The sequence below is a fragment of the Columba livia genome, chromosome 8, assembly GCF_036013475.1.
Source record: "Columba livia isolate bColLiv1 breed racing homer chromosome 8, bColLiv1.pat.W.v2, whole genome shotgun sequence".
Taxonomy (NCBI): domain Eukaryota; kingdom Metazoa; phylum Chordata; class Aves; order Columbiformes; family Columbidae; genus Columba; species Columba livia.
In genome coordinates this window covers 8,247,835-8,260,005 of record NC_088609.1, presented here as the reverse complement: position 1 = coordinate 8,260,005, position 12,171 = coordinate 8,247,835, and the positions used below count along the sequence as shown (strand labels likewise).

At 51.0% G+C, this 12,171-nt stretch overlaps 2 protein-coding genes across 2 annotated transcripts; both read left to right on the top strand.

The window, feature by feature from the left end:
• Positions 1-1,466: 1,466 nt before the first annotated feature.
• Positions 1,467-4,849, top strand: LRRC52 (leucine rich repeat containing 52). The gene is made up of 2 exons (XM_021296911.2): positions 1,467-2,091; positions 4,581-4,849. The coding sequence occupies exons 1-2, from the start codon at positions 1,467-1,469 to the stop codon at positions 4,847-4,849; spliced, it is 894 nt and encodes a 297-aa protein (XP_021152586.2).
• Positions 4,850-6,121: 1,272 nt separating this feature from the next.
• On the top strand, positions 6,122-11,986 carry MGST3 (microsomal glutathione S-transferase 3). The gene is made up of 6 exons (XM_005498959.4): positions 6,122-6,256; positions 8,484-8,607; positions 9,706-9,779; positions 10,396-10,453; positions 11,549-11,621; positions 11,771-11,986. The coding sequence occupies exons 2-6, from the start codon at positions 8,491-8,493 to the stop codon at positions 11,896-11,898; spliced, it is 450 nt and encodes a 149-aa protein (XP_005499016.1). The 5' UTR covers positions 6,122-6,256; positions 8,484-8,490; the 3' UTR covers positions 11,899-11,986.
• Positions 11,987-12,171: the final 185 nt, after the last annotated feature.

The following is a 12,171-nucleotide window of genomic DNA, read 5'->3' as shown; positions in this document are numbered from 1 at the left end:
GAGAGTGTCAAGTGCATCCATTTAGGGGGGAGAGCAAGGGCCGGGGGGTGGGGGATGCTTCTTCAGACATGAGTGTGGTGTATTTGCTATAACACTATAACAATTATTGAAAAAACCTCTTCTTTAACCTCTTAGTCCAGGCCCATATCTGTAAAACCTATCAGTTGTCAATGGCTAATAAAGAGGGGCTCTGCACTCCTTCCTCAACACGATCTCTGCCTCTGTGTGCATCTTTGTCTGCGTCCCAGTGCGCATTGTTCCTCATCACCACAAAGTCCCTGAACAATATCAGAGTCACAGAATAGTTAAGCTTGGAAGGGACCTCTGGAGATCATCTCGTCCCCCTTGGCTGCCTTGTCCTGTGTCCTGCAAGGAGACAAAGCCTCTCCAGTGCAGCACTGTGCTAACAATGAGATCAGACTGGGCGATATGGAGATATATGGCTTTGACTACAATTACACATTAGCACAGTATTCTAGTTGACTACACTCTAGGATTTTCAACACAGCCAGAGATATCCTCATAGAACAATTCAAGTATCCAGAAGGGCTTTGAAAGTATGACTACATTCCAGGGTTTGCCATACGCGGACTCCACGATGATGTACGAAAGAGTCTTCTGATGAAGATCAATGCTTTCCATTTGGTCCAGCTGTGGACAGCACACAGAGGTCTCCAAACAGTGCCTGATGAGGACGTAATTGAACTCTACAGTGGTATGCAGCACATCCCCCTGTACCAGATGAGTGACTCCTATGGCAAGGGTCCTTCACTTAAGCAGTTTATGGACATTCTTTCTCTTCCTGAAATGACTCTGCTCTCTTCAGTCGCTGATCACTTCATAACTCATGGCATTGAGTTTGACCAGCTGCATCTTTACAAGGATATATCTGATGCAATTAGAGATGTACATGTGAAAGGAGCGATGTGCAAATGGATTGAAAAAGATCTGGAACAGTGTATTCTGCATGGGGACGAGATCTATGCTGTGCTAAATCACCTGGTGAACCACAAGAAAAAACTCTTCCTCTTCTGCTTAACCAGTACGAGTGACCACCTCTTGCATTTTTACACCATTTGTGACAAAGTTTGCACCGTTCACACCTGCCCTGTGCATTCTGGGTGCTCACACCCCATGCACATCTTCCCTGCGCCTCCACCCAGCCGAGAGCAACACCACGTGAGGCCAAGGCACCGTGCCCAAAGCCGAGCGGCTTTTGCAAGCCATTGACATCACCCAGGTGTCACCTGGCACCCAGCACGACATGGAGATGCTGCAGCCACCGTTCCGCACTTGCCAATGTACAAACTGGGCTCAGTTTCCAGCTGGGCGCGCTGCCAAGGAGTCAGGTGAGACTCGGACACAAAGTGCTTCTTGACAGCCTAGCAGCCGGACACCTCCTCAGCATGGCCATGACAGTAATGCAGCTTCCATAGGGCTGCTGGCAGCCGGGAAGGTGTTAGATGATGTCTCCTTCAGGTAGACCACGGCCCCTGAGCCTCATGTTTCTTCTGGGGATGGGGATGGCGTCGGAGAGGAACAACTGCCCGAACAGGTGTAGCTGTCAGTACCTGGAGGTGAACTGCACAGGACAACAGCTGCAGGAGTTCCCTGCAGCCATCCCGCTGGACACCAGGCAGCTGATTCTGGCAGCGAACAACATCTCGTACCTGCCGGCTGTGGAACTGAGCTTCTTGTCTGATTTGGTCTATCTGGACTGCAGGAAGAACCTCTTGGGGGATGACCTGGATTTTGCTTTCATCGGTGTGGCCAAGCTGGTCTATCTGGACCTCAGCTTCAACAACCTCACGCAAGTCACCTTCAGCACCTTCTCACACCTCCTCAGCCTGGTGGTGCTGAAGATCTCAGACAATCCCAACCTTGTGGCCATCGAGAAGGATGCTTTCGCCAACAACACCTGGCTGAGGCACCTGGATGTGAGCCGGACAGGCTTAACATTCCTGGACACCAGCACTGTCCGGGATCTGCCCAACCTGAGGTTTCTGAGGCTCAGTGACAACCTGTGGCACTGCAACTGTTCTTTTTTGGACTTCATCACCTGGATGACAGAGAGCAACGTTCATTTCCCAGGTGAGGGCTGTGCGAAAGGACCTCTCTCCTCCCTACTCCTGCAGATCTGTGTAGAACAGAGAGGGCCTTCTGTTCTCTTTCCCAAAACCGTGCTGATGCATGTTGACTGTGGGGCCCATCTTCTGCTGCTGCAAAAACACAGATCGGAGCAGCTGGGTTCCACCCACCCTCACACTTGCTCACATCCTCAGGACAGTCAGGGAGCGTAGCCTGTAGTGAGGACATTGCTGCAGCTCTGAAACAGCCTGCTCCAGCCTCAGGAGGTGTCCCTGTGCCCACAGCCCCCCATGGCTGCAGCACCAAGAACAAGGAGCCCAACGTGGCTCTGGGGAGATCTGCACTGGGAAAGCTGCTCCTGCTCTGAATTTCCTGCTTTGTCTCCATCTGCTCTGATCGTTTGGTGCTGCTGCAGCACCAGCATGTCCGTAACGATCAGTTAACCCCCTTCTCTCTGTGCAAATGCTCTCCCACCTCTGTTCTGACCTGCTTGGGGCAGCCTCTCCAGCCATGAGCACTCCGCCATTTTGCCAGTGTCCCCATCACCTCGAACACCTCCCGCTGGCCTCTTCCCGCACAACCTGCTGGCAGGCAGACCTCATTCCTGCAACCTCTACAGCGGTCCTGCTCAGTGCTGAAAACAAACCTGGGTTAAAAGCCTGGCAGCTTCTCTTCTGCTCTCATCTCCCACTGTCAGGGGCTCCAGGAGAGTTTAGCTGCTGACTTCTGTGGGGCTGTGATCACACCCTGCTCTCCACTGAACCATTTCCATACATGAAGATTGTACACAGTGAGCTTCTTCTTAAGAGCAGAGCCGCTGTTGTGCTAGGACACATAAAAATTACAAATCCTGCAACTTCCAACCATTATGGTGCCCCTCAGCCCTCAGAGCAGGTACATTTGACTGATTTTCTGTCAGACTGTGACCTAATGCTCAGAAATTGGCAAAAGACCTTTGCTGTTCCCATGGGAGCTCTGGTTTGGGTCCCAGCTGATATTTCACGGTCAAAGTGAAACAGAGTATTAGCTGCGCTCAGAAAAGCAGCCGTATCCTTATGGCTGGGAGGCTCCATATGTTCCCACTCTTCTGCCAGCACCCCAGAGCAAATTTGCTCTAAGTTTTCCAATACAAGAAATGTAATGCAGGTGACTGCTGAGTCCCACAGGCTGCAGCAGCATACTGGATCTCCAGGACTTCTTTCCTTACAGCACATTGGATCCCCAAATCAGCTGTTTCCCATGATATTTGAGAGATTCTAGAACTGGGCCATGGACACTGAGTGTTCATGAGGCAGGGTAATCACCAGCTCCCTTTCCCAGAAAAGCACTGGTCCCAAGGGCAAAGGTTTATTTTGCAGCTGCAGCACATGAACGTGATTTTCCAAACTGAAAAGGAACACAGCACAGCACATACTAATCAAGGAAGTTTGGTGTCCATCAAAGAAGAAAGGGGCACAAAAGAGCCCAGAGGAGAAAAGGGAAGGGAAAATGGAAGGTGGTGTTAGGACAGAACCAAATTAAGGGCATCTCTGTGTCTTATTAGATGTAGTAGCTCCCTAGAGAGAGTAAAGATTTTTATTTTCCTCATAGGTGTTACAAGCAGTACTGTTCTTAGCAGTAACATTGGATTTAGCACACTGAACCCTGGAACAAGAGAATAAATCTCACTGTGGGCAATTTGAGAGGGCAGGAGTAGGAAAGGAAGGGGCAGCAAAGTCCAGGGGTACGAGTGTGGCTCCCTGCACCATGCTCTGGAAAACAGGAAAGCCAAAGAAACCAGGGAGGCTGTGGAGCTGCTCTGCTTCTCTGCTGTGTTGGGCTTTGCTGTGTCCTGGAGAGATGCCCACAGGAGAGAGTTATACTTGGGACGATGAGATATCGCCATGAACAAGCACTGCAGCTATATCACTCAGTAATATATCATATAATGTAATGTAATGTAATATAATAAAAATCCCCTGTATCTTGGTCCTCTCCCCTGCTGCCTTTCCATGAGGTCCATCCATCCAGTGCATGAAGTTGCGACCAGCCTGTGTCTGGCACTGTAACTGTGCCTGGTCCAAGGAGTTCAAAACCTGCAGGAAAAGGAGAGAACTGTGCTGCTACAGACACCAAAAGGAGATGGTGCTTTTTACCGCACTCAGCCTTTGCTACCTTCAGAGGGAAAAGCCAGCATCTGTTTTGTCGGGGCATATATTACAATACAACAGGGCATAGTCATTATTTCAGTAGAACTGAATCATTGACAAGTTTCCTTTTCCTCTCTCGCAGAGCAGGTGAGGCTGCGCCTAACTGCAAAGCACTGCCATTGCCAAACTTGACTCCCTGGCAAGGGTTTGCCTGTCTGTTTTTACCTAAGCCTAAAGGAGAGGGGTATAAAGTCTGTAGACATTTTTCAGGAGTCTAGCAAACTCCTCCATCATTTTTATAGCAGGACTCCTGCTAATTAATGCTTAATAAAGAGAGTCTAGCTTCTGTTTATCCCTCTGCAGATGCCGACAACATCACCTGCTACACCCCAGCAGGGCTGCGAGCCCTGAAAATACCTGCAGTGGAGGCACAGCTCGACTTCAGCTGCCTGACTCAGCTGTACAAGCAAGACTACATCTTTCTGTGCCTCATTGGCTTCTGCATATTCTTTGCTGGCACTGTGGCAGCCTGGCTGGCCGGCATCTGTGCTGTCATCTATGAAGTCCACACTTTGAAGGGGGAAGAGGAGAAGGAAGAGGAGGAGGAGGAGGAGGAAGACACAGTCACTTAGGATCAGCCCTACAAATCCTTCTGGACTCCCATCGTGGGAACTGAAAGCAAGCCCTTCCTGCCTGATTTCCCACATGATGTCCTGCTCTAGATGCAATTTTTTTGAAGTGAAATAAAACTGCAATAGAAGAAAAAGTCTCTGTGCTCCAGTTTCACTCACTGTGCTACCTCCACTTGTCTTCTTCCACTGGGACTCAGGACACTGGCAAAATATTAATTTAGGGAGGGCTGGCATAAGAGGTGTGCACAGTGCCAGGTATTTATGCTCCTGCTTTATGAGACCACAGAAAATCAGAGCCATAGGGTCAGGCTCGAAGAGGTATGACCCAGGGCATGGGAAAAGCCCCAGCACTCTGCAGTAGCTGAGGGGTTCACCCAGCCCTTTCTGGCCAGAAAGCCCAGCAGAGCTTCTTGGGTACAGCCCACATAGCTCACTGGAGCCCCGGGGTGTGCCAGGTGCGCCGTGTCCCCCAACCCCCACCTTAAAAGCACCAGAACTTTCTGCAACGCAGGGAATCCAAGAGCTTTCTGCTGTCAACAGGCAGGTATGTGAGCAAAGAGATTAAACCCAAGACTCCTAGGGGCCTGGGATCCCTCTGGGTCTTTTTTCCCCATTACACTGGTGACAGCAAAAGACACCATCTGTCCCCCTACAACTTCCTGTAACCCTGCCGGTTTGTGAACACTGACAGAACTGGAAAGTCCAGCTCCAGTTCTGCATCACATATCCCTAAAACTGGGGGGTTTAAAAGGTGAAAAATGTTGCTTACACACACTCCAACTATTCTTGGAAATGGTACGTGCTTTGGTGCCAGAGTCCTGGGGTTGCATATACAGACCAGAATAAAGGGAGATGTGAATAAGATCCTTCATCTCACTAACACTGGTAATTGCCAAGAGAAGTATCTGCTTACATGACCGAGTACAGCAACTCCACGTGTGAAACAGTGGCTTGTGCATCCGATACTAGCAGGACCTGCTGCAACAAAAGGGAGAAGTGGCAGAAGATTTCAGCAAGCATGGTACAAATTACCGTGCCGTCCTAGAGCCGTTAAGCTGTAGGCTGTGAATCAAAGCTGAAATCTTCGTGTAATTGCTATGACAAAAATGGTTAAGAGCGGACACGGCGGTGCGCTTTGCTAAGGATATATATGTGCTGGGACACATATGGAGAGCTACCGGATAGGACAGACACCCCCTGTGCAACCCCCCGGGCGTCCTTGAACACACCATTTTGGCAAACCCCGCTGCAGATCTAGAAGGATCCGTACCAAACCCGTCTCCCAGAACACCGCCCGTCCCCCAGGCACCGGGCCCCGCCTGCGGGCGGTGCCGCGGGCAGAGCTGGCCCCGCTCCCGCTCTGCTCCGGTCCGCTGCGCTCCGTGCTGGGCTGCGCCGCGTCGGACGGTGAGTGCGGGCCGGGGACCCCCGCTGGACCCCCCGGGGCCGGGGAGGGGCACGGGCGGAGCGGATGCATGCTTGTGCTGATTAGCCTGATGATAATGAAAATATAACGAGCGCGGTCACCCTCCTCCTTGACTTCCCGTTTATCCCTCTCAGTGCGAGAAAGTGCCTGTAGGACTAGTTTAGGCCGAGTCTGGCCACACGGGGAGTTCTGCCTCTGTGGCTGAGCCTGCCCGCTCGCCTGGTGACAGAGGGGACAAAAGACTCCCTTGGCTTGAAACCCTGAGCTTGTTATCTGGTAGCTCAAGATTCCAGCCACGGTGCTAGAGAAGTTCTATTCCCTAAAAATTCCCTGCACAAGGAGACTTAATCGGCTTTGCTGATTCATAATAACTGTAGCATTAGGGCAGACTTGGTAAGAACCCTTACTCTGGAGCAAAAGCACCCCGTGCAGCTCTTTTCTGCCAGTCCGTGCTGTGTCATGCTCCACAATCTCTTAGCTGTGTACCTCCTGCTTGAAACATCGCTGCGTGGAAGATACAACTCCAGCCCTGTGCAGAGTGGCGCTGCTTGTCAGCAAAGTCCTTGCAGCTGCAGACGAAGGTTGCAGAAAAGCACGGGCCACCAGGATCCGGAAGCAGCTGCACAGCATGCAGTCCGAGAGACCGAGAGTACATGGGCTCCAGATTGATAGAGCAAAGGCTCACAGTACAGTTTTACACCAGTAGCGTAAGAGTAGGAGCTTTGTAATACACCTGGCCTAGTGCTTTGCTGTGAATGAACTGTGCTCTTTGCTGCTGAGATAAAACCCCAGGTTATAACTTGTTATCGTGAAGATAAAATGCCGTGTCCTTGCTGACAGGTGGGGTTCTCCACCCCCCTTATCATTTGAAGAGGGAAGCGTGACCATCAGCCTGCTCTATGCACCAGGAATGTGTTGTATTTTCAGTGTTTCATCTGTCAGGCATTAACGTCTGCTACATGTGGGTGTAGCTGCCGTTTCTACTTTACTTGAGATTTCCAATGGTCTTACTTACAATTTTTCACCAAACTTCACATGGACAAAGCCAGGTGATATTTTCACCTTGCTCCATCAATAATAATCCCTTTGCAAATGAGAAATAAAAGCCTGTGGTCCCTGAAGGTCCCTTGTGAGAGGTGCTGCTGCAATAGGAAGGCTGTTTGCACTGGTTCTGTGATGTGGCCTGTTTTCCCCCGCACTGACAGATTGTGTTGGTGGGACGGCGCAGGACACACCAAAACCTTGCTACATTGTGGAGGCACCAGATGGAGGGAGGCATCAGCTGGGGTCTGGTTTGTGGAGGGAATTGGCTCAGTGGTGGTGAGAGGTCTCTGGGATGTGTCACGCAACGCCATCTTGGGTGTTGCAGACAGCAGACCTCTGAGGTTTGGGATTGTGCGAGAGGACTGGTGTCAAATTGGAAGGGCCCTTGTCCTCACTTGCAGGTTGCGGGGCAGCATGGCAGAGCCTGCTGGATGCACCTTCTGCCCCGTGCTTTCGTCTCAGGCCTGTGCAAGGAATCCAGAACCGTTGAATACAAACCACACAGGCCCCTGTGTCTCCTAGCCAGCAGACTTGCTGGTGCAGGCGTTGGTAGGTGCCAGCAGCCGCATGTTGCTGCGGCTGCTCACTGACTCGTGACTCTGAGAGGGTTCCTTGAAGCTGCAGCATTGCTCATCTTGCCAGTGCCTTTTGGCTGAAAAGGTTTGGTTATTATTGCAGTTGTTGTGGTGGTTTTTATTGCTATTTTATGTAAGGATGACGTTAGCCGTTCAAACTAACTGTCACATAGCCCAGCTCCTTTCAGCTTTGGGTATTTCTGAGCCAGTTCTAGCTTGTCTGTATTATAATTCCCAGTTTACCTCTCATTCCCAGAGCTTGCCCAGTTTCCCCTTGAGTGTATGAAAACTGCCTGCACTCAGAGCACCTCTCAGCAGGGAGTTCCACAGGTCTGTTTCCTCCTGCACGGAAAAAAACAAACTAACAACCAATCTCTTTGGTTTGTTTTGAATCTATTTCCTGACTTCATTGATGGTTCTGAGTTCTGGTGTTGGAAGTGGCTGTAAACACTCAGTTTCTGTCCACCCCTCCCATGCTTGGAGGGCTTGGGTCCATGCCCAGCAACTCTTCCACACACATCTGCATGGGGTGAGCTGCCACCTCTGCAGTCACACCCCGGAATAGTAACGGGCTCTCTGTTTCTGACAGCACCGAGATGGCTGTTCTCTCCAAGGAGTATGGCTACGTCATCCTGACGGGGGCTGCCAGCTTCGTCCTGGTCACACACCTCGCGGTCAACGTGGCCAAGGCCCGCAAGAAGTACAATGTGGATGTAAGTGCTCAGGCTGAGGGAACGGGAGGATCAGAGCAGTTCTGTAGGGGATGTTGCAGATGAGCTAGGTAACACCTTGCTTATTTTTGGGTGAACTGCTGACAGATCCTGCCCTGCACACGTACACGGAAGGGGTGGAGCTGGTGTTCTGGTTCTCCAGATTGGAGCAGACGGCACAACAGAGCTCAGGGTTTGGCAGATTGGGCAGTTGGCACCGAGCTGAGATGGCTGAAAGCTTTGAGCTCGGAAACTGTGATGAGCAAGAAACCACACAGCCCTTTTTCCTGCAGAGAAGGCCAATGGCAGCACTGGGGACAAAGGGCAGTGGAACATAAGCAACAGGAAGGTTTCTCAAGCTCAGAGGGAGCATGTGAGCCCTATCACAAGCCATCTTTCAAAGTGACCTTCCCTCGCATCTGTTGAGGAGCCCATGAGCTGGGCAGGGCTGTGGGCTGCATGGGGGTGGCCAGTCCTGCCTGTGAGTCAGAGCAAAGGCTCCTGTGCCACCCCGAATGCAAACGCTCCTTTGCTCCTTTCCCACTCAGGGAAGTGTCAAAAAGGGGTGTGCTGCAGGCCCTGGGTGCCTGTTGGGGTCACCCCACTCCTACCACATGAAGTCAGGATGCACAGAGATTTTGGGCTGGGACAAGCTCAGCTCCGCAGTGGTGAGGAGTGCAGCATCCTCCCAGCCTGTTCTGGGTGATGTCCACCGCCAGCTCCCCAGAGGAGACATGGGACACATCCTCAGTAATGCTGCTTTGTTCTCACAGCTAGAGAGATGGGATTTAAACAGGGAGGTCACAGAGCACCTGGGTATCTTCTTTTCGAAGTAGGGCCACCTCCATGGTAGTCAGGTTGCTCAGGGAGTTCAGGAACTGGCTTGGGGCAAGCAGCAATTTCAACAAAGCAGGTGTGGGTCACAGGGCAGGAGACAGGCTCTGACTTGCCGATGCGAGTCAGCCTTGCAAGCACTGCTGGAGCTTGGGGTTCTGTGCGGAGAGGTGCTGCAGGGCACGCTCCTCACTGCTGGAAAACGCCAGGCTCCCCAGCTCAAACCACACTTGTTCACGTTCTGCTGCTGATATGTTTTTTTGGCAGTATCCAACCATGTACAGCACAGACCCCGAAAACGGGCGTATATTCAACTGCATCCAGCGTGCACACCAGAACACGTGAGTAATGCCTGTGAATGCAGACCTTGAAAACTTGCTGCTGCCACATGCTTGGGTTCAGGCTCAAGGCTTGAGGAAAACACATGGCCACGTAACGCTTACAGTGAGGCCATGTGCTGGCTCCTTACCATACCTTAAACCATGAGATGCGGCTGTGAAGAAGCCTCTTCTTCCTTCCCCATTGCCTGGCTCTTTGCCTCCATGGGTGGATCTTAAGACACTGGAAGCCTTGTTTCCAGAATAGTCTGTCTGGGGGCTGCTGATCTATCGTGCTGCCCAGATCTCCCTGGGGAGAGGCATTAAGTCCACCCAGCTACAACATCACATCAGAGTGGTGTTGGGAACAACTCCTCCTGGGTTAGTTAGCATTAGTACGTAGCATTTAGCAGTGGCTTAAAGCACAAAACAAAACAGGTGACCATGGAGAGGTGCACACAGTGTGATGTCCCCAAGAGTCTGTGTGTGCTCAGATTCCCTCTTTCCTCCATCTCTGACCACAGCACCAAGCACAGAGACCCATAACAGTCAGACCCAGCAGGGGATGCTTGCAGCTTCTGCAGTTTCCTCTTTGTAAATAACTGCAGCTCAAACACAACCTCTTTGCTTTTATTTTCAGACTGGAAGTTTACCCCACCTTCCTGTTCTTCTTAGGCACCAGTGGACTCTTCCACCCGGTAAGTGATGCTATGTTGCAGGTCTGTGAGACTCAACTCTGCTCTTGCTCCTTGACTTAGGGAGGGCAGGGGGCAGCAGGCCAAGCTAGCCCACCTAGAAGGCAAGTTGGCGAGCAGCAGACTGCTTCACAGCTGTGTCCCTTCTGAAAATGTAGTTTTGGAAGGTCTTGTACAGGGGACCCACAAGTATTTAATAAACTCATTACTCCTGCTTCAGGTTTAGACCCCTTTCCTTCTCCTAAGGGTGCCTTGTTGGATAAACTGAAGCATTTGCAGCCTCCACGCCATGAGTGGGAAGGGTCCCACCAACCCTGCCCGGTTCTTCCAAGCCCTGCAGGGGCCTGCTAGACAGCAACCATTTCCCCCACTTCTAAGCACACTTTCATGAGAAGTTTATCAGCTAAGAATAGACAGGGAACATGGTGATCTTCCCACTCACTTCCACCACCAAAGGAGGTGTGCAAAGGATCAAAAAAAGCCTGGAGTAATTTTAACTGAAAGATGTAGGCAACTTCACAAGGACACAGGTGTGTGGGAGAGGCCAAAACCAGTAGCTCGCTCTTTGCCACCAACAGAAAAATCAGGTCCTTATTGAATATTCCTTTTCAGAGGGAAGGAAGCAGCATAAGCAAATGTGGCAAACTGGAGCAACGTTGCAGTAAGCTCTAAATTAAGAGGCAAGGTGGAAGTTTGTAACACCTCCAAGAAGAAAACCTGTACACCAGCTGGAGGCAGTGCAGAGGGGCCTGGGGCAACAGCTGCCTCCAGGATCCTTGCACTTGCTTTAGTTCACTAATTGGACAGTGGCTGAATGAGATTCAGCACCTGCTTGCTGTATGACTTAACAATTCCTTGCTTGGCAAGAGCTGTGCTACAAAACAGCAAAGCTCTGCAGCACTTGGCATCCTGAAAATGGCTCCTCCTGTACAAAACTCACCCTAGGATGCTGCATGAGTCACCAACTCCCAGTGTCCTCGCACAGGCAGGACCCATGCCGTAGCTGGTGGTTGTTTCTCTGAAGCAGGGCTGCTCTAACAGCTAAGCGCACAAAGCAGCAAGTCACCAAAACCTTTAATGCTTCTCCTTTCTCTCTAGCGGATTGCCACAGGGCTGGGCATCACCTGGATCCTTGGGAGAATCCTCTATGCCCATGGCTACTATACAGGAGGTAGGTCTGTACCCTGCAGCACTCATAGTAGCACAGACTGAGGGCAGGTATTCAGGATTTGTCCCTAGTTTGTGTTTCCTGTAATTTTCAGGATGCAATAGTCCTTCAGCAATGGGCTGCTGACCTGACAAAACGTGTTTTTTTTCTAGATCCAAAAAACCGAAGGAGAGGGGCCATGGGTTCCGTTGCACTGATTGGGCTGGTGGGCACAGGCGTGTATTCGGCTTGTCAGCACCTCGGCTGGATCTGCCATCAGAGTGGCTGCCGGGGAAACTAAAGGGGTTTGTGTTTGTTTTCTTCTAGAACATTTCATTTCCTTGTTCTGTTTTCCCCACATTCAATAAAATGAAGTTGTTGATTCTGTATTTTCATTCTAAAGTTAGAGGGTTTTCTGAAGAAGCTTTGCAGAATGCTAGAACAAGTGTGGTTTTGTAGGACTATGGAAACCTGCCCTGCAGGCCGAGATGCCTGAGCTTTTATGATTTTAGTGACTGAAAAGCCATCTTGCAACCTGTTTAACCCACACAGCAGCAGCCCTATTTCTGCACCC